The sequence below is a fragment of the Hemitrygon akajei genome, chromosome 3, assembly GCF_048418815.1.
Source record: "Hemitrygon akajei chromosome 3, sHemAka1.3, whole genome shotgun sequence".
NCBI classification, from domain to species: domain Eukaryota; kingdom Metazoa; phylum Chordata; class Chondrichthyes; order Myliobatiformes; family Dasyatidae; genus Hemitrygon; species Hemitrygon akajei.
Genome location: NC_133126.1, coordinates 17,085,853 through 17,108,653, shown reverse-complemented (window position 1 = coordinate 17,108,653; position 22,801 = coordinate 17,085,853). Strand labels below are relative to the sequence as shown.

At 38.6% G+C, this 22,801-nt stretch overlaps 1 protein-coding gene across 1 annotated transcript in view; it reads right to left on the bottom strand.

Moving 5' to 3' along the window:
- Positions 1-22,801, bottom strand: part of LOC140724740 (latent-transforming growth factor beta-binding protein 2-like) — a 411,525-nt gene that overhangs the window by 18,532 nt on the left and 370,192 nt on the right. The window contains exons 30-34 of the mRNA XM_073039256.1: positions 13,875-14,090; positions 9,560-9,646; positions 8,941-9,069; positions 8,257-8,397; positions 1,403-1,573 (exon numbers count right to left, since the gene is read on the bottom strand). Coding sequence (XP_072895357.1) covers positions 1,403-1,573; positions 8,257-8,397; positions 8,941-9,069; positions 9,560-9,646; positions 13,875-14,090 — 744 coding nt within the window. The remainder of the gene's footprint in view (positions 1-1,402; positions 1,574-8,256; positions 8,398-8,940; positions 9,070-9,559; positions 9,647-13,874; positions 14,091-22,801) is intronic.

The window sequence follows — 22,801 nt, the reverse complement described above, 5'->3', positions numbered from 1 at the left end:
AGCCAGTGCTCATCAGGGGATCAGATATAGAGAGGGTCAGTAACTTTAAATTCTTCAGCATTATTATTTTGGAAGATCTTCCCTGGGTCCAGCACATTACAAAGAAGGCACAACAGTGCCGTTACTTTCTTTGAAGTTTGCAAAGATTTGGTATGTCATCTGAAACTTTGACAAACTTCTATAGATAGACAGTGGAGAGTATACTGACTGGTTGTATCATGGCCTGGTATGGAAGCATCAATATCCTTGAATGGAAAAGCCTACAAAAAATAATGAATACAGCCCAGCCCATCATGGGTAATTGCTCTCTCTCATCATTGAATATAGCTACAGGAAAGCAGCATCTACACCAAGGGCCCCCAACATCCAGTCTATGCTCCCTTCTCACTGCTGCCAATAGGAAGGAAGTACAGGAGTTTTAGATCCCATACCGCCAGGTTTAGGAACTGTTATTACCTGTCAACCATCAGGCTTCAGAACCAGAGTGGATAACTTCACTCAACCCAACACTGAACAGATTTCACAACCTATGGATTCATTTTCAGGACTCTACAACACATGTTCTCAATATTATTTATTTACTTTTTTTTTGTTTTTTTTGTGTATTTAAAGAATTAGTTGTCTTTTGCACATCGGTTGTTTGCCTGTCTTTGCTGTATGCAGTCTTCCATTGATTCTATTGCATTTCTTTGTATTTACTGTGAAGACCCACAAGAAAATTTATTATACTTTGATAATAAATTTATTTTGACCTTGTACATTGACTGGGATAGAGAGAAAGTGGCTGAGAACTGTGGGGGAAGGTTGTGTGGTTAGAACAGTATACGCATGTCTGATGGGATGAGAGACCAAATAGAGCATTTGGGATCAGATTATACTTCTTTGTTTGTGTAATGTGTTCTAATAGTTAGGCAGTGGGACATGCTCAGCAGGCCAAGTTACTCTAACTGAAAGGCAAAACTTGCATTGAGTTTTCCTGCAGCAGTGCAGGAAGTCACAATTAGATCACAGTGTGATGGGTTATTAAAGTGGCAGGCAACCAGAAATTCAAGGTCTCTCCTGTAGACTGAATGCAGGCATTCTGCAAAGCAGTGACACAATCTGCATTTGGTTTCTTTACTGTAGGTGAGACCATATTGATATATTTCTTTCTGTGAAGGATTGTTGAATTTCCACATCAATCTATACATTCTATGGTTACCATCACAGATATGAATTCTTTATTCTAGATTTACTTGATAGTTCATCTTATGACATGTCTATTGGAAACCTGAAATATGCTATTTGTTCTCCTTCTACTTTATCTCACCCAGTAGTCACATACTAAAAGAATTCTCATAAGTTTATTAAACACAATTTCCCCCTCACTGAGCTCTTTGGTATCCAGTAACTTGTTTCTTACCTGATGCTCTTGAGGGACAGAGAGCACATTGTAGGCCCCAAGCCTCTCCATACATGCAGCAACATTCAGTGTAGGTTGAACTGGTCCACAGAGGTCTTCTACAAACCAGGTCGTCAGTCACCCCTTGCCAGCATATATCCAGATGTGTATCTCCATCTTCTGATAAGTCATCTATTGATAGAATTAATACAAATTACATTATCCTCAAATTGGGTGATAATGTCAGATTAATGTCAGACATTTATAAAATACATACTGTATAAGCATAAATCTTATCAGCCACTTGCTACAATGGAGCATTGCAAATGTTAGCATATCATGAAATCATATTATACTGTCAGTAATATTCTATCATGTTGTCAGATGCATTTAGGGCAACCCAATTTTACAAATGAGGTGCCTTAACTATGTTATGTTGGAGTTGTAAGAGAAGCTGCTTGACCGGATGAATTCCACCAGCAGTTTACTTTTGTACTATCATTATGTCCTCTGCTTGTATTTAGCTTCTTTCACAGACAGTTTTACATTTCTGTTGCGGAAAAGGTATTACTCAAGACACGAAGGGAGATCGCTTTAGAAGGTCTTTATTGTAGCATGATAACATGGAGAGCCCATCCCCTTAAAAGCGGAGTTCTGAGATTCTGTCTGATAATGGGTCACGCTCTTATTTATATCCCAAGCATATGAGAGAAAAACACATAAATTAGGAGGAAATTCAATGGCAGTTCTGCTGAGTAGCAAAGTTGCAGGATATGTCCTTGAGCAGTTACACATTTACTTCAGAGTTAATTTCTCAAAAAAGTATATCAGACAGGCTAAAAGAGTATATCAGACATGTGATGATTCTTAGAACAACAAATACAAACATAGTTATTTTAATCAGCCTGAAAGGCACATTGTCAGCAGCACAGAGTACATTAGTCACAATAGACTCTGATGTTACATTTGAAGATCATTAACCCTTCCTTGCTCAATACAGTGTCAGCTCTGGGTATTTTCTTCCACAGTTCAAGTACAGAGCACTGCTGTGAAGAAAAAACTCTATAACCCCTTAGTATCTAGCTAGTAACAACATTTCTTCCACAATTTCTAACAGATTAAAACAAATATACTATTATTGGTATTTTTAGCTTTCAATAAAATACTTCTGAGGTGTAGTTATATGTAATGGAACTGAAACTTGTTTCTTCTGATGTCCACAGTTCTGACTCAGAACTAACTCATAAAACAAAAATTGTATCATTTAATTTCTAATTTACATTGTGTAATTAGTGCTCAATAACCTGGGCTATATCACATCCAACCCTGAGGAGTTAACTGTCCTAATTATTTTCTAAAGTCCCAACACATCCTTTTCTTAATGTCAAGGTGTTCCAGCATATTAACCTGTTCTACACTGTCCTCATATTTGTCAAGGTACCTCTCACTAGTGAATACTGAAAAAAAGTATTCATTAAGGACCTCTTCTACCTCCTCTAACTCCAGTACATTTCTTCTTTTATCCCTAATCAGTCCTACCCTCACCCTAATAATTTCCCTATCTTCATGTACCTGCAAAATGCCTTGGGGTTTTCCTTAATCCTACTCACCTTCTCATGTCTCCTTCTAGCTTTCCTAAGTCCATTCGGAAGCTCCTTTCTGGCTACTTTATAACTCTCAAGTACCCTGTCTCATCCTTGGTTTCTAAACCTTAATTATGCTTCCTTATTCCTCTTGAGTAGATGTTCCACTTCTCTTGTCACCTATGGTTCCTTCACTCTGCCTTCCTTTCCTTGTGTCAATAAGACAAACCTATCCAGAACCCCCAGCAAAACAGCTTCCACATTTCCTTGGTGTATTTTGCTGAGTACATCTGTTCCCAATTTATGCTTCCAAATTTCTGCCTAATAACATTATAGTGCACCTCCCTCAATTAAATACTTCCCCATACCTTCTGCTCCTAAACCCGTCACCCATCGAGAGATCTGTCACTTGACTAGGTGGCTGGTACCAGATTCAGTATAGCCTCTCCTCTAGTTAGCCTGTTTACAAACTCTATCAGGAATCATTCTTGGACACCTAACAAATCCTGCCACAACTGAGGAATATTTGGGAAGTTGAAGGCACCCATAACAATAATCCTGTTATTTTTGCATCTTTCCAAAATCTTCCTCTCGATCTGCTCCACAGTGTCTCTTTTGTTAATGAGGGGTCTGTAGAATTCTCCCAATGGACTGATTACTTGCTTCCTGGTTTTGACTTCCACCCACACTGAGCCAGCAGACAGTACCTCCATGACATCCTCCCTTTTAGCAGTTCTGATACTACCTCTGACTAGGAATCTCACCCCACCACCTCTTTTAACTTCCTCCCTGTCCTTTTTGAAATATCTAAACTCTGGATCATCTAGCAGCCTTATTTGCCCTTCTGACAGCCAAGTCCCTATAAAAGGCCACAACATTGCAGTTCCATGACTGATCCATATTCTAAATTTATCACCCTTGTTCCTGATACTTCTTGCATTAAAATAGACATATTTCAACCCACCCAACTGATTGCTATCATGCCCTGTCATTATCCATCCTTCCTCACAGTCTCCTACATACTGCATTTAACCTTACACCAACTGCTCCATCTTCTGACCTATCACTCTGGTCCCCATACCCCAACAACCCTGGAGGAAACCTGCCCACAAGGATATTGTTCCTCTCTAACTCGTCCCCTTTAGTACATGTCATACCTTCCCTGGAAGGAATCCTAATGATCCACAAATCAGAAGCCCTGCCCCCTGCACCAATTCTTCAACCATAATTTAATAACCATATCACCATATTCTTACCCTCAATAGCATGTTGCAGATGCAGTAATCCAAAGATTACTACCCTTGAGGTCCTGCTTTTCAAATTTATGCCTAACTCCCTATATTCAAGGACTTCATCCATTTTCTTCCTTACATCATTAGTATCAATTTATACCACAGCTTCTGGCTGCTCACCCTGTCCCTTTAGAATGTTGTTAACCTGATCTGAGACATTCTGACCCTGACACCTGGGAGGCAATGTACTTTGTACAATCCGGGAATCTCATTCACATCTGCAAAATCTTCTCAATGTTCCCTTAACTATTGAATCCCCTATTAACACTGCTCTCCTCTTCCTCCCTTTTCCTTCTGAGCCACAGAGCCAGACTCATTACCGCAGACCTAATCACTGCAGTTTTCTTCCTGTAGGTTACCCCCCACCCCCACATCAATAGTATCCAAAATGGTATACTTGTTATTGAGTGCTACAGTTTCAGGCCAGAGAGTTTTTATATATTTGCTGTGACATAAAAAATGTATATATTTTATTATTGACCTTCAATTGTATCTTTGGAAATTTGGCTAATATATGTGAAGTCTCTTTGACTGGAAATTTTAAATAGCTTTTTATATTCTTTGCTTCAATCTATTACCTCTAAATTCATTTTCTGCCTCATAATAGTCTCTGCAATGCTTCCTTCGACCAAGATGATAGGCATGCAAGTTCTTACAAGCTTCTGCCATTACTGCTCTGATGATATGAGTGAATACAAGAACAGCTTGTCAAAACTTCATAGACAAGCAGTAGTTGAAGGAAGAAGCTAGACAGAAAATAATTCCCTCCCTGTGCAATTTTGTCTGGTTCCTCTCCTTTTAGGTATATTTAATTCACTAAGCTAACTAAAAGGAGACCTGTGCTAACCCTAACCTATCAATCCATTGAAAATAGTTCCTTCTGAAGTGCACCATATATTTGAAGAAAACTGTGGGAAAAAATCCCTGAATTTCTTATTCTGGAGGTTAATTGTAATGGTCCTCAAATTAAGCAGTCAGCTCTGTTATCTTCTTGCTGAGAACCACCCTTCAAAGACAATACGTGGAACAATGACGTTGTTGCCATAACAGAGACTTGGATGTCTCAGGAACAGGAATGGCTGCTGAGTGTGCCAGGCTTAGATGTTTCAAAAAGAACAGAGAGGGAGGCAAAAGAGATGGGGATGTGGCATTGCTAATTAGGGATAGTGTCACGACTGCAGAAAAGGAGGAAGGAGAAAGTCATGGAGGAATGGTCTACTGAGTCAGCGTGGGTAGATGTCAGAAATAGGAAAGGGGCAATAACTCTACTGAGTGTTTTTTTATAGACCCTCCCCCAATAGTAATAGGGATATCGAGGAGCAGATAGAGAAGCAGATTCTGGAATGGTGCAATAATAATAGGGTTGTTGTGATAGAGATTTTAACTTTCTTAATATTGATTGGCACCTCCTTAGCGTAAGGGTTGAATTTGCTAGGTGTGTTCAGGAAGTTTTCCTGAAGCAATATGTAGATAAGCCAACTAGAGTAGAGGCTGTACTTGATCTGGTATTGGGAAATTAATCTGGTCAGGTGTCAGGTCTCTTGGTGGGAGAGCATTTTGGAGGCATTGACCACAACTCTAACTCCTTCACCATAGCACTGAAGAGGAACAGGAACAGACAATTTGGGAAAACATTTAATTGGGGTAGGGGGAAATATGACACTATTAGGTAGGATCTTGGGAACATAAATTGGGAGCAGATGTTTTCAGGGAAATGCACAGCAGAAATGTAGCAAATGTTCAGGGAACATTTGCATGGAGATCTGCATAGGTATGTTCCATTGAGGCAGGGAAAGAATGGTAGGGTTAAAGAACCATGGTGTACAAAGTATGTAGAAAATCTAGTTAAGAAGAAAAGTTTACGAAAGGTTCAAGAAACTAGGTACTGTTAGAGCTCTAGAAAATTACAAGGTTGCTATAAAGGAGCTTAAGAATAGAATTAGGAGAGCTAGAAGGGGCCATGGGAAGGCCTTGGTGAGCAGGATTAAGGAAAACCCCAAGGCATTCTACAAGTATGTGAGGAGCAAGAGGATAAGCCATGTGAGAATAGGGCCAATCAGGTGCAATAGTGGAAATGTGTACATGGAGTCGGAGGAGGTAGCAGAGGTACTTAATAAATACTTTGCTTCAGTATTCACCAGGGAAAAAGACCTTGGTAATTGTGGGGATGTTTTACAGTGGACTGAAATGCTTGAGCATATAGACATTAAGAAAGAAGATGTGCTGGAGCTTTTGAAAAGCATTAAGTTAGATAAGTCACTGGCACCAGATGAGATATACCCCAGTCTACTGTGGGAAGCGAGGGAGGAGATTTCTGAGTCTCTGGCAATGATCTTTGCATCATCAATAGGGACTGGAGCAGTACTGAAGGATTGGGGGGTTGTAAATGTTGTTCCCTTGTTCAAGAAAAGGAGTAGAGATAACCCAGGAAATTATAGATCAGTGAGTCTGACTTCAGTGATGGGCAAGTTGGTGGAGGAGATTCTGAGAGGCAGGATTTATGAGCATTTGGAGAGACATAATCTGATTAGGGATAGTCAGCGTGCCTTTGTTGCCTTACGAGCCTGATGGAATTCTTTGAGATGTAACAAAACACATTGATGAAAGTAAGCAGTGGATATAGTGTATATGGATTTCATTTGATAAGGTTCACTGTGCAAGGCTCCTTCAGAAAGTAAGAAGGCATGGGATCCAAGGAGACCTTACTTTGTGGATCCAGAATTGGCTTGCCCACAGAAGGCAAGGGGGTTGTAGATGCTTCATATTCTGCATAGAGGTCGGTGACCAGTGGTGTTCCGCAGGGATCTGTTCTAGGACCCCTTCTCCATGATTGTTATAAATGACAGGGATGAAGAACTAGAAGGGTGGGTTAGTAAGTTTGCTGATAACACAAAGGTTGGGGATGTTGTGGATAATCTGGAGGGTTGTCAGAAGTTACAGCAGGACATCAATAGGATGCAGAACTGGGCTGAGAAATGGCAGATGGACTACAACCCAGATAAGTGTGAAATGGTTCATTTTGGAAGGTCAAATTTGAAGAAAGAATATATTAATGGTAAGACTCTTGGAAGTGTGGAGGATATGAGTGCTCTTGGGGTCCATGTCCACAGGACAGTCAAAGTTGCTGCACAGGTTGACAGTTTTGTTAAGAAGGTGTATGCTGTGTTGGCATTCATCATCCATGGGCTTGAGTTCAACAGCCATGAGGTAATGTTACAGCTATATAGGACTTTGGGCAAACTCCATTTGGAGTACTGTGTTCAGTTCCAGTCACCTCACTACAGGAAGGATGTGAATACTATAGAGAGAGTACAGAGGAGATTTACAAGGATGTGTCCTGGATTGGAGGGCATACCTTATGAGAACAGTTTAGTGAACTTAGCCTTTTCTCCTTGGAGCGACAGAGGATGAGAGGTGACCTGATAGAGGTGTATAAGATGATGAGGGGCATTGATCATGTGGATAGCCAGTGGCTTTTTCCCTGAGCTAACATGAGGGGCATAGTTTTAAGGTGCTTGGAAATAGGTACCGAGGGGTTGTCATGGGTAAGTTTTTCACACAGAGAGTGATGGGTGCATGGAATGCACTGCTAGAAAAATAGAGGGCTATACGCTAGGGAAATTCTAGGCAGCTTCTAGAGTAGGTTACTAGTTTGGCACAACATTGTGGGCTGAAAGGCCTGTAATGTGCTGTAGATTTCTATGTTCTATAAAATCGAAGGTCAATAACAAATGTCTTAAAACCACAAGCATAAACTTAACTGGAATATTGATTTCATGTCTTTGTCTTTCACGTGAAACTTGATTTGCCTAGTTATGCTAAAAGAGGATAGAAAGAAAAAGAGGTGCCAAGGATCCATAATGCATACATGGTAACATAGATGAAATACAGGTTTCAATGTTGCCAGTAGTCAACTAACAATTTAATTACATTAAAAATATCCATAAAACTGTCTAATTATCAACAACAGAATATAAACAGCAGAATAATTTGTATTTACCTCCAGATTCTGACTCATTTATACATCTTTTACGTGTTATGTCCAGTGTAAGTGGTGGATTGCAGAAACAGTTAAATGATCCTGGTGTGTTGACACACTCTCCATTCACACACGTACTTTCATCCTGACACTCATCAATGTCTAAAGAAACAACAAAAAGAACAAATATAATTCCTTTAGATTTATATATCAAATAATTTTATACCTCACCTAGTAGATGTTATTGATAAATATTCCTTAACAGTATCAAATATGTTAGGGATGCACATTTTGACAAGTTAACAACTTTTTTCCCTGTAACGTTACATTAACAAAATGTATTAAAATAGAATGCATTTAAAACTGTGTAGTTGGAGCAGCAATCATGAAGCACATCACAGTAAATTATGGGCACGGTCGCTGTTTTTCCACTCCTTGAATGAATAGGTGAAAAACTACAGGCTGGAGACTCATCAGTTATAATCACATGGTCTTATTGAAGCTTACAATACACTACTTTTCAGGAATTAATATGCATTAAGCATAACACTTACAGATTTTGATATCAAGTCTCTTTCTATGTTTGAAATAGTTATAAAAGAGAACATAATCTAACTTAGAGAAGACTTACTAATCTAACACACTCGCATTGAGTAAATTATTGTTCTAGATCAACCCATTATTATACAACTAGCTCAGACTTACCAATGCATTCTAACCTCACATTGTCATAGTAAAAGCCTGCACCACAGTAGCAGGAGTAACTTCCCACGGTATTTACACAATGTCCATTCTTACAGACCTCTGAGCCAAACATTGAACATTCGTCTGCATCTACAGATGGGGAGAAAAGCACATTATTGCAGAAGCAGATTCTACACTTTCCAGTCACCATGTTGATCAGATCATAATGACGAACAATAAATATAAAGCAGTCCAGAGATGCAAGCCAACTATTGATATTTATTAACCCAAATATTTGAAGTGTGATGGTAAAATTGTGATCTCTGAACATTAGAGTTGTAAGAGTTCACCCTGTGTAGCAGTATGCAAGGAATTGCAGGTGTGATTTCTTCACCTCTTCTCCAATAAGGTTCCATAATAAACTCAGCATGAGCTTTGATTCGGAGATTGATTGGAGTCAAAACAAGTTTTATTTGAAGCTAATGGTAAGGTAGCAATTTGACATTATTTGATGTTGATAACAAGACCTCAGAAATATGGAATCCTTTCATTTTCTGTTATTCACTGTTACATACATCTTTACCAAACTGTAAATTTTGGTAAATTTTGGTAACTTTACAACTGTAAATTATTGACTCACCACCATAGTTTTGTGATCCAAATGAAAAAGAACCAATCTGAAATGGAATAAATCCTTTGCCATCTGGACAAATTTCATTGTATTCCTCTGTTAAAGCAAAGTAAAACAATTATTAATGGCTCCTGGAAATAGGAGAATGGAGTGTTTATGACAACATAAGAGTATGATCGTCATTTATTAGCACAGTTATTATAATTAAGTTATTTGTTAAGATACATAATGCCTAGCAATGCTAAAGATAGACATGGAGGTAATTTAAATTAACTGTATTATTCCACTTTCTTCTCTGTAGTGAGTTGCATTGAAATATATACAAAAACTGCTTTCTTTACTAAACGAGACATGGACCCAACCTGAAAAATTTCTACTTTGTACCCCAGCTATATTCTCAGGGCATCAAGCACTGGTTCAAATAATCTAAATATTAATCGTCAAAATTCATTAAAAATCAAAAGTTATCGGCTTAGAAATTCCTGGGAATGGAGTGTTTGTAGAACACAGAACAGTTTATGTCACCTATATACTCAGGAACCAAAAGAGTTGTGTCATGTACTATAATACAGGTGTGATTTCAACTCTACTGGGATTCTGTCTTAATTGAATTGAAATTTCTTAAGTCTATGGTTTTTCAATAATTTTCTGAGAAACTCTCACCAGTTCAGATTTGGTATCAGTCCTTTGAACAACTTGAAGAAATTTTTAAATCCTTCATGCAAATAATCTAATGATTACTGGACCTCTTCTACATGAAGAGTTATCAGTGTAAGCCAACAGCATGAAAGGCACCAGATTCATAAAATCATACAGTGTGAAACAAGCCCTTTAGGTCAACCTATCCATGCAGTTCAAGAGGGCTCTAGATTTGCTCACATCATGTCCTCACTATTGAACACAATGCCTTGACCAATGAAGGCAACCATATCATATGTCTTTTTCACCACTCTGTCTACTTGTGTTGCAACTTCCAAGGAATTATGTACTTACAGTGCAAGGTCTCTCATCTCACTGTGTATATACTGTTCCGGCTTAACTTTCCAAAATACATCTTCACATTTGTCTGAGTTAAATTCAATTTGCCATTCCTTTACACACTTCCAGTTAAGCATAGAAACATAGAAAATAGGTGCAGGAGTAGGCCAGTCGGCCCTTCAAGCCTGCACCGCCATTGTATGATCATGGCTGATCATCCAACTCAGAACCCTGTACCTGCTTTCTCTCCATACCCCCTGATCCCTTTAGCCACAAGGGCCAAATCTAACTTCCTCTTAAATATAGCCAATGAACTGGCCTCAACTGGTTCCTGTGGCAGAGAATTCCACAGATTCACCACTCTCTGTCTGAAGAAGTTTTTCCTCATCTCGGTCCTAAAAGGCTTCCCCTTTATCCTTAAACTGTGACCCCTCGTTCTGGACTTCCCCAACATCGGAAACAATCTTCCTGCATCTAGCCTGTCCAATCCCTTTAGAATTTTATACGTTTCAATAAGATCCCCCCTCAATCTTCTAAATTCCAGTGAGTATAATCCTAGTCGATCCAGTTAATCAATATCCTGCTGTAACTTTAGACAACCTTCTTCACTATTCCACACACCACCAACTTTGATGCCATCTGTAAACTTACTAACCATTCCACCTCTACCAAGGTTTCAGCAATTTCTTCCCTTGCTTCCCACAACAGCCCAGGATTTCTAGAAAGCTTAGATTAGGGATGACTATCACTAATATTTCAGGTAATGCAGGAATATTAATTCTTCCACTGAGAAAACATAAGAAACCGGACCAAGGGTGGGCCTCAAACCTGCAATGTCATTCAATACGATCATGGCTGATCTACACGAGGCTCATCTCTTTTGTGTCAGTTCTCAATAGCCCTCAGTTCCCTGAATTTTAAATGATTCATCTACTTCCTCTTCAAATAACTTTAATGATCTTGCCTTTACTACCCTCCAAGCTAGAAATTCTATTTAATAACTACTCCCTAATCTCCTATGTTCCCTCATTCCAGATTCCCCCACTAATGGAAATGTTTTGATATCTACCCCTGTCAAGCACTCTAAGGATTTTCAATATTCCAACATAAGATCACCATCATTCTGCCAAAGTCTGAAGAATATTGACACAATTTCTTTAATCACTCATAAAAAAATCAACTCTCTCATCCCAAGAATCAGATTAGCTAATCATTTCCTAAAAATACTTCACTGAAAACACGATTGGGTATGAACCATTGACAGAAGTTCTTATTCTATCTGCTAAAACAGTTTTACTTTAGCCACTTAGATCAAGAGGAATTTCACAGATTGATTGCTAACTAGATCTGTATCTGTATCAATTTAATCACTAATACAGGTAATTCACACCAAATAGAAATACAATTAAACCGAAGGATTTCCATATTAAATGGAATGGAATTAATTTATATAAAATTAATTATTATAAAATAATTATTATAAACGTTTTATATTGTGAGAGTAATATGGTGAGAGTAAGCATTCAGCACAGACTAGAAGGGCAGAGATGGCCTGTTTCTGTGCTGTAATTGTTATATGGTTATATTATAATATAAATTAATTATTATAAAATTTAAAGAGCAAACATCAGAGCTGAACTTATTATAATACCTTTTTAAACCTAATTTATGTAGGGAAGTTTCCTTAAAATCAACTTAGTAGTTGTAGCTTTCATTTGCTTGTCTAACAACATGGAAATTATCATGTGATATTTATTGCCTTACCTTAACTTCATATTATATTTCATGAGCATGATCAAAATACAATCAAATTTAGCACTGTACTGAGGAATTCAGATTTAAAAAGGATTAAGACAAATTTGATTTGACTGAGGAATGATTTAGTGGTTCTAGATTTGTAAGAATCCATTTACTTTGACCGCTGTGAATCCACAAAACCTTAAGAACATAAGACGAAGGAGCAGAATCAGGCCATTCAGCTCAGAGTCTGCTCTGCCATTTGACCAAGAATGATTTATTTTTCTCTCTCAAACTCCATTCTCCTTTCTTTTCCCTGTAACCCTTGATACTCTTATTAACCAAGAACCTATCAACTTCTGCTTTAAATACTCCCATTAACTTGGCCTTCACAGCCATTTGTGGCAATGAAATCCACAGATTCAGTATCCTTTGGCTAAATAAATTCTTTCTCATTTATGTTCTAAAGTGATGTCCTTTTTTTCTGAGGCTATGTCCTTTGTTCCCAGGCTCTTCTACTACTGTAAACATCCTCTTCACATCCACTCTTTTCAGACCTTTTAATGTTTGGTAGGTTTTATTGAGATCCCTCCTCATCATTCTAAACTTCATTGAGCACAGAATCAGCAGCATCATTAACTCTATAATCTTTGGGAATCATTCTCATGAATGTCCTCTGGACCTTGTCCAGATCCTTCCTGAGATATGGGGCCCAAAACTGCTCAGAGTACTCCAAACGTGGTCTGACCAATGCCTATAAAGCTCCAGAATTCCTCCAGCATTTTGTGTGTGTGTGTTGTTTGGATTTTCAGCATCTGCAGATTTTCCCTTACTCAGTATTACATCATTGTTTTTATATTCTAGCCCTACTGAAGTGAATACCACCTTGTATTTACTTTCCTTACTATTGATTTAACCAGTATGTTAACCTCTAGGGAATCCTGCACTTCCCGTGTTCCCCACTTTTACTTCCACAACATCATTTTCCAGTGTGCTGATATTGATTCTTGCCTTTCTTTTGCTCTTTATATACCTAAAAAATTGCTATCCTTTTTTATATTATTGGCTGACTTACATTGACATTTAATCTTTCCTCCCCTCATTGCTCATACTGACCTACTCATCTACTGCCTTCTCCACTGTCAGGGTTAGGCTCACTGTACACTAGCAAGACCCTTTTTTTCTGCCTGGGCAGTCTACAATCCAATGCTATGAGCACTGAATTTTCCAGTTTCTGGTAACCCTTAACTCTTGTGCTCCCCTCACTCTCCTTCTGATTCACAGCCTGTCCTTTCTTATACTCTTGCTCCAGTCCCCCTTCACCCATTTTCATCCTCATCTATCTACTACCCACACCCTCTAGATCAGAAATTTAATACCACAATAAACTTGCTCTTTGAGCTTTAATCAAATAACATAATGTATTTTGTATGCAGATTATAATTTTCAGGCAATAGAGAAATACAATATATACAGCAAATTATGAGTTAACATTGTTTCTAATTTGATATTAGCATCGTTGGTCTAATTTAAACTAGAATGCTGCTTTCAGTACCAGGCACTTTAAAGGAATACTCCATGAACATGCAAACACTGGAAATGGTTTTACCTGTATTGGTCAAAGGACAAGGGTGAACTTCACAGTTGTCACCCCAACCAACTCCAACAGTGCAACAACATCCTCCTTTTGTGATGTTCCTTGCCAGCAAATTATCACAGAAGTTTTCATCATTCAAGTTGTAGTAGCATTCCTTCAAATCTCTATTTGTAGGCGCTGGCAAAATAGATGACTCCGACATGGAAATGTCTGCTGCATGTTCAATTCCTTTGTTCAGAAAAAGATGCAAAATATTAATCAAGATTTTACCACACACTCACTAAGTTGTTCAATTATGCAAAAAAAAACACCAAACAATTGGCATTGGTCCACTATGAATTAATTAGCTAGGATTCAGGTATCTTCATTCTAAAATCTAAAATGTCCATCTTTTCACAGAAGCAAATGACTATGCCTGGATAACTACTGCAGCCATATTAAAACCTACCTCAGTTCCAACTAATTTGGGTATCAACAATGATGATAATTTTATCTGAGTTCTAATGCTCCAAGTTCATGCCTCACTCCAGATAAATGTATGTGAAATCAAGGTTACTATATCAATATTACAATTATTGGAAGAGTTGGCTTTTGAATTAAATGAAAAATGTAGCCAAACCCCTCTTCATAAAAAAATATGAAGGATGCATGGCCATGGCACTATTCAAAGAATAGTAGTTAAATGTTTTCCAGTATCATTTTCTAAGAGACAAGATTGACAAGTATTTAAAGAAGCAGAGTCTGATTAGGGATAGTCAGCATGGTTTGCAAGGGGGAGATCGTGCCTCATGAGCCTGATTGAATTCTTTGAGGATGTGAAAAAAAACTTGTTGGGGGTAGGGTAGTGGATGTTGTGTATATGAGTTTTAGTAAGGTGTTCAGAAAGGATCCCTTTGGTAGGCTCATTTGCAAAGTCAGGAGGCATGGGATCCAGGGAAACTTGACGGTGTGGATTCTGAATGGGCTTGTCTACAGAAGGCAGAGGGTGGTAGTAGATGGAGTGTATTCTGTCTGGAGGTCTGTTTCTAGTGGTGTTCTGAAGGGATCTGTTCTGGGACCCCTGTTCTTTTGATTTTTGTAAATGATTTAGATAAGGAATTGGATGAGGGGTTAGTAAGTTTACAGATAACACAAAGATTGGTGTTTTGGATACTGTAGAAGGTTGTCGTAGGTTGAAATGGGACATTGATGGGATGTAGAGCTGGGCTGAGAAATGGCAGATGGAGTTCAATCCAGAAAAGTGTTAAGTGATTCACTTCAGAAAGTTGAACTTGAAGGCAGATATGAGGTAAATGGCAAGATTCTTAGCAGTGTGGAGAAACAGAGGGATCTTGGAGTTCATGTCCATAGTTTCCTCAAAATTGCTGCATAAGTTGATAGGCAAATAGTTTGTTGGCCTTCATTAGTCAGGGTATTGAGTTCAAGAGTTGAGAGGTAATGTTGCAGCTCAAAAAACTCTGGTGAGACCACACTTGGAGTATTGTGTTCCATTCTGGTCACATCATTGGAAACTTTAGAGGGGGTGCAGAAGAGATTTACCAGGATGATGCCTGGATTAGAGGGTATGTCTTTTGAGGGTGGAAGTTAGAAATAGGAAGGGGCCAATAACTCTACTCAGTGTTTCTTATAGACCACTCAATAGTAAGAGGGACATCGAGGAGCAGATAGGGAGACAGATTCTGGAAAGGTGTAATAATTATAGGATTGTTGTGGTAGGAGATTTTAATTTCCCAAATATTGATTGGCATTTCCCTAGAGCAAGGGGTTTAGATGGGGTGGAGATTTTTAGGTATGTTCAGGAAGGTTTCCTGACAGAATATGTACATAAGCCTACAAGAAGAGAGACTGTACTTGATCTGGTATTGGGAAATTAACCTGTTCAGGTGTCAGGTTTCTCAATGGGAGAACATTTTGGAGACAGTGATCACAATTCTATCTCCTTTACCATAGCATTGGAGTGGGATAGGAACAGACAAGTTAGGAAGTTGTTTAGTTGGAGTAAGGGGAAATATGAAGCTATCATGCAGGAACTTGGAAGCATAAATTGGGAACAGATGTTCTCAGGGCAGAAATGTGGCAAATGTTCAGGGGATATTTGCATGAATTTCTGCATAGGTATGTTCCAATGAGACAAGGAAAGGATGGTAGGGTACAGGAACGGTGGTGTACAAAGGCTGTTGAAAATCTAGTCAAGAAGAAAAGAAAAGCTAACTAAAGTTTCAAAAATCTAGGTAATGAAAGAGATCTAGAAGATTATAAGGCTAGCAGGAAGGAGCCTAAGAATGAAATTAGGAGAGCCAGAAAGAGCCATGAGAAGGCCTTGGCGAGCAGGATTAAAGAAAACCCCAAGGCATTCTATAAGTATGTGAAAAGCAAGAGGACAAGACATGAGAGGATAGAATCAATCAAGTGGAAGTGTATGGAATGGAGGAGATAGCAGAGGTACTTAATGAATACTTTACTTCAGTATTCACTATGGAAAAGGATCTGGGCAATTGTAGGGATAACTTACAACAGATTGAAAAGCTTGAGCATATAGACATTAAGAAAGAGGATGTGCTGGAGCTTTTGCAAAGCATCAAGTTGGAAAAGTCTCCGGGACCAGATGAGATGTACCCCAGGCTACTCTGGGAGGTGAGGGAAGAGATTGCTGAGCTTCTGGCAATGAATTTTGCATCATCTATAGGGACGGGAAAGGTTCCAGAGGATTGGAGGGTTGTAGATGTTGTTCCCTTATTCAAGAAAGGGAGTAGAGATAGCCCAGGAAATTATAGACCAGTGAGTCTTACTTCAGAGGTTGGTTAGTTGATGGAAAAGATCCTGAGAGGCAGGATTTATGAACATTTGGAGTGGCATAATATGATTAGGAATAGTCAGCACGGCTTTGTCAAAAGCACGTCATTCCTTACGAGCCTGATTGAATTTTCTGAGGATGTGACTAAACACGTTGATGAAGGCACAGGAGTAGATGTAGTGTATATGGATTTCAGGAAGGCATTTGATAAGGTACCCCATGCAAGGCTTATTGAGAAAGTAAGGAGGCATGGGATCCAAGGAGACCTTGCTTCAAGGATCTAGAATTGGCTTGCTCACACAAGGCAAAGAGTGGTTGTAGACAGGTCATATTCTGCATGGAGGTCCGTGACCAGTGAATTGCCTCAGGGACCTGTTCTGGGACCCCTAATCTTCGTGACTTTTATAAATGTCCTGGATGAGGAAGTGGAGGGATGGGATAGTAAGTTTTCTGATGACACAAAGGTTGGGGGGTGTTGTGGATAGTGTGGAGGGCTGTCAGAGGTTACAGCAGGATATCAATAGTTTGCAAAACTGGGCTGAGAAGTGGCAGATGGAGTTCAACTCAGACCAGTTGAGGTGGTTCATTTTGGTAGGTCAAATATGATGGCAGAATACAGTATTAATGGCAGTGTGGAGGATCAGAGGGATCTTGGGGTCTGAGTCTATACGACACTCAAAGCTGCTGCGCAGGTGGACTCTGTGGTTAAGCAGGCATATGGTGCATTGGCCTTCATCAACTGTGGGATTGAGTTTAAGAGTTGAGAGGTAATGTTATATCTATATAGGACCCTGGTCAGTCCCCACTTGGAGTACTGTGCACATTTCTGGTCACCTCACTACAGGAAGGATGTGGAAACTATAGAAAGAGAGCAGAGGAGATTTACAATGATTTTTCCTGGATTGGGGAGCGTGCCTTGTGAGAATAGGTTGAATGAACTTGGCCTTTTCTTCAGTGAGAGGATGAGAGGTGACCGGATAGTGGTGTATAAGATAATGACAGACATTGATCGTGTGGATAGTCAGAGGCTTTTAAGGTGTATGGAAGAAGGTACAGAGGAGATGTATGGGGTAAGTTTTTTACACGGAGAGTGGTGAGTGCGTGAAATGGGCTGCCGGCGACGGTGGTGGAGGCGGATACAATAGGATTTTTTAAGCGACTCCTGGATAGGTACGTGGAGCTTAGAAAAATAGAGGCCTATGGGTAACCCTAGGTAATTTCTAAATTAGGTACATGTTCAGCACATCATTGTGGGCTGAAGGGCCTGTATTGTGCTGTAGGTTTTCTATGTTTCCATGAAAGGTTGAATGAGCTTGGGCTTTCTCTTTCGAGTGAAGGAGGATGAGAGATGACTCATCAGAGGTGTATAAAATGATCAAATGCATGGATGCAGTGGACAGCCAGTACCCTTTTCCAGGGCAGCAATGGCTTATGTGAGAGGGTATAATTTTAAGGTGATTGGAAGAAAGTATAGGGCAAATATCAGAAGTAGGTTTTTTATACAGTGAATAGTAAATGTGTGGAAGGCATTGACAGGGTTAGTGGTAGAGGGAGATGCATTAGGGCCTTTCTAAAGACTCAGATAGGCATTTGAATGAAAGGAAAATAGAGAGCTATGTGGGAGGGAAGGCTTAGAGTGATCTTGGAGTAGGTTATAAGGTCGGCACAATATCATGGACTGAAAAGGTTGTACTTTTTTATGTTCTTAATATCCTGCTCAATATGTATCACAATTAATAAACAGATTCCTAAACGCCAGTAACTCCCTTACAACTCTGTGCAAGTTGGATACCATAGCTCTCAATGTTATAGAAATGACTATTTGGTTAATTTCAACTGCATACCTAGAAAGCAGCAGCAACAATTCCAAATCCAGCAAGAAGCAATATCGTAAATAAATTGTCCCTGTCTTCTGGGTTTAACATAAAGACAGCAACAGAATAAATTTGGAAACAGAACTTGAGACAGAGTAGCTGAAACTGCAACTCTAGGTTTAGGACAAAAATATCTGAAAAAGCAAGATTCATATGTTTTGAACCAAATGGCAAGCAACAGTTGGTGCTTGACCAAATGATTATGCAGGACTTGTAATGCCAAGCATGAATTTATTTGTTGACCTTATGACTTGGCACCAAGTAAGCATGGCTATGTAATCTCGAAAATGCTCTTGCAATTCTCCAAAAGACCAAATTGCTTGGAGAATTATTTCATCTTATGTTCCCCCGACTCCTCCCACTCCTTACAAGTGTGGAAACCATATCAGCTGTTACTGAAAATTTAGAAAAATTGCAATTTGGAATTGAATTAAATACAATGTAGACAATAAATCTTGAGCAACACACTAAATGCTGGAGGAACTCAGCATCTATGGAAATGAAAAAAATACAGTCGACATTTCGGACCAAGACCTTTCATCAGAACTGGAATAAAAAGGTAGGGGAGGGGAAGGAGTAAAGGCTAGAAGGTGATAGGGGAAGCCAGGTGCGGGGGAGAGGGGGATGAAGTGAGAAGCTAGGAGGAGAAAGGTGGAAAAGCTAAAGGGCTAGAGAAAAAGAAATCTGATAGGAGAGTAGAATGGACCATTGAAGGAGAAGGAGAATGAACACCAGAGGGAGGTTGGAGATAGGTGATGAGAAGAGAAGGGGTAAGGGGAGACCAGAGAGGGAAAATGAAGAAGGGGTGTGTGGTAGAATTAATGGAAATTGGAAAAATCGATGTTCATGCCATGTGGTTGGAAGCTACCTGGAGAAGGAATGTGAAGAATTGCTCCTCCATTCTGAGACTGGCATCATCTAAAATAAATCTTTCCAGTTTAGATAATGCATTTATTCTGTTTAAAACCTAAAGAATGCAGTGTTCTAGGTTTTATTCCCTAGGTATGGAAAATATATTTAGATGAATGAATTAGCCCAACATAATATTGGAATAGAAGGAGATATTTAGCTCCTTGGGTGTTCCTCATTTAAGGAGATTATTGCTGACCTGTGACCTACTGATGTTTGAAAGCTAGGTGGCAGTATGGGCTGTAAGGAGAATGCTGAGAAGCTTCATGGGATAGAGACAGGCTAAGAGAATAGATGAGGACATGGAAGGAATGATATTATGAAAAAATTGAGATCATCCACTTTTGGAGAAATAGAAAGTCTAAGTATTCTTTAAACATGGAAGAATGAATGGTTTTGGTGTTCAGAGAGGTGTGTGTGTGTGTGTGTGTGTGCGTGCGTGCGTGCGTGCGTGCGTGCGTGCGTGCGTGCGTGTGTGTGTGTGTGTGTGAGAGAGAGAGAGAGAGTGTGAGATACACACCATCACTAAAACAGGTAATGGCAGATACAGTAAGCAGATAGGAAGACACGTGATTTGTTGGCTTTTATTCTAAGAACTTTTGAGTACAAGAGTCTCTTGCTCCATTTGCATAGGGCCCTTATAAAACTGCACCTGGAATATTAGTTCAGGTCTGGTAATTCTATGCAAAGAAGAACATATGTACATTTTATAGAGGAAATAAACAAAGATCCACCAGACTGTTTCCTGGCATTGGATGCCATATAAAAAGAGATTAAGAAGAAAGGGCGGTTTATATTGAAATGTACAAAATTCTGATAAATCTTTATAGATGTCAAACTGATGCTTCACATGGCTGGGATGTTTAGAACTTGATGCACATTCAAGATGAGATTAGAATACATTTCTTTGACCAAAATTTTTTTTCATGTGGCCTCAGTTACTAAGCACATTCAAGACAGAGATAGACTTATTATAAGGAAATCAAAGAACATGGAGAAAAGTAATGTTAAAATAAAATATGAGTGATGATTTTACAGAATGGAAGTGGAGTCATGAAAGGCCAAATGGCTTACTACTGTTTCAATCTCTTTAGTACTTTTGTTTAAATTCTTTTTACTGTTTGACCCATACACTGTCTATTTTGTTAAGCAGATTAGCAAAATCATCCAAAAGATACTGAAGAAATCTGATTAAACTGGTTCAATATGTAGGCTGCAAAAATATAATTACAAAAAACAGTAATGGTTTGAAAGTTTTAGAGAGTTTATCTGGCACAGTAATGTTAGATTACAGCATATTCTATCCTAATTACAGCTAAAAGGACATGGATAAATATTATAAACAGGTATGTAAACAGGCCAAACCGCAAATTTCTACAATGTAAAAAAAATCTGATTCTATGCTATAGCTACAACAAATTTAGAAATATGAAAAATCTATATATTTACTACCCTGGTTTTCACTAGTAACAATCCTCTCCTCCACCATCAATAAATTATATATCAAATTAAATATGATAAATGGAAAACAACTCAGGGTAAATGGGTAGTGTAGTGATGGGGTGTGGAAAGATACTGAAAAATAACTATTTTTTCCTGCATGACAAATGATAAAATAGTAAAATCATACACTTAAAATTAGTTAAATACTTTAATTTAGAGTTTGCTATGCAGTAAATTAGCACACTGCTCCTTTCTTTCAGAAGCTGGTTTACAGTCAGCCTGATGGTATCTCAAGCATCCAGAATAAAATTAGTTTAGTTTTTAGTGTGTAAAGCCGAGAGTAATAAAAACATACATCAGCATTGGGAAATTCACAAAACCCTAAAGTAACACATTACTTTCACCACAGTGTACACTAATATCACATGGTATAAAATCTAAACCACCAATGGCCATCCCGGGAATTGCCTGTGTGCAGTCTGTATCTTCTCCCAGTGATTGTGTGAATTTTCTTGGGTCCTCCAGTTTCCTCCCATATCCAAAGATATGCTAGTTAGTATATTACATTTTCTGAGTGTGCAGCCTAGTTAGAGAAAATTAGGGGAATCTATGGGAAAGTGGGGAGAATCAGTTACAGGTAAAATTAAGAGAAATAGAATTGCTCTGATCCCCTGCATGAATTTGATGGTCAGAAATTTTACAATCAGCCAGTAGATGGCAGAATTGACCTCTGTAGGAGAATAGATTGGCATCCAGTCTTTTAATTTATAATTTAAAAGAAATATTTCTGTTAAATATTATTTGTTTCCCATGCTCTTCGTCTTATCTTTAAGTTACGTCTTCTGTGGGAATTATCTTTTTCTCCCTTGAATGGTTTCAGGAATATCCTGGCCCATGCTTTACCCTGGCTAATTAATACATCTCAGTGATATGATGTGTAAATGCAAGGCAATTGGATGTGTGTTGACGACATCCAACTTTACCTATGGGCTAAATTCATAATTTTGATATTGTGCTGAAGGAAGTCTATTTCCACTCAACACATTCCCTTTATCTTTGCTTCACCTCAAGCTTCGATTTCATTAGGAAAATCCTTGCCAGCCCTTTAAGCAGCATCATCTAAATCTGGTTTATAATGTGTGCTACTCATGTCTCCACTCTAAATATGGTGGCAGAAACATCACCTACCTCCTGCATCAGTATCCTGGAATTCTCTTCAATTTTCAAATTTTTCACTTCTAAGAGTCTCACCAAAACTGATTTAACACCTTCAGTCAATTTTTATTTTCTCTCCTACCAATGCCAGCAAACTTGTTGTTTTCATAAAATGTCTCAGAAGTTTGTCTTTAATTAAGTTTACTATATGTGTTTGTATTTATTCTAATTAAACTTATCATTTTCCACTGAAATTTTGAACACTGCCTCACAAGCTTGTTTGGGTTTTTTGAGGAAGTAACAAAACAAATTGATGAAGGTAGAGAGGTGGACATGGTGTATATGGAATTTAGTAAGGTGTTTAACAATGTGCCCCATAGTTCACTCATCCAGCATGGAATCCAGAATTGGTTTTCCCTTAAAAGATAATAAGTAAAGGGAATGTCAGTTTTCAAGAGATATTGCGGCCTGATTAAAAGTAAAGAATCAGGTGCCCAGCAGGTATAGGCAAGTAGAAACAATTGAGGTGCTATGGAGTACAAGAAATGCAAGAGAACACTTAAGAAATATATCAGGAAGGCTAAAAGAAGGAATGAAGTTGCTTTAACAAACAAGGTGAAGGAAAATCCCGAGGGCTTCTACAGATATGTAAAAAGAGCAGAAGGATTGCTAGGGACAAAATTGGTCCTCTGGAAGACCAGAAAGCTAATCAAAAGTGATATGGGAGACCTTAATTTTTTTTGCATCTGTATTTACTTGGGAGA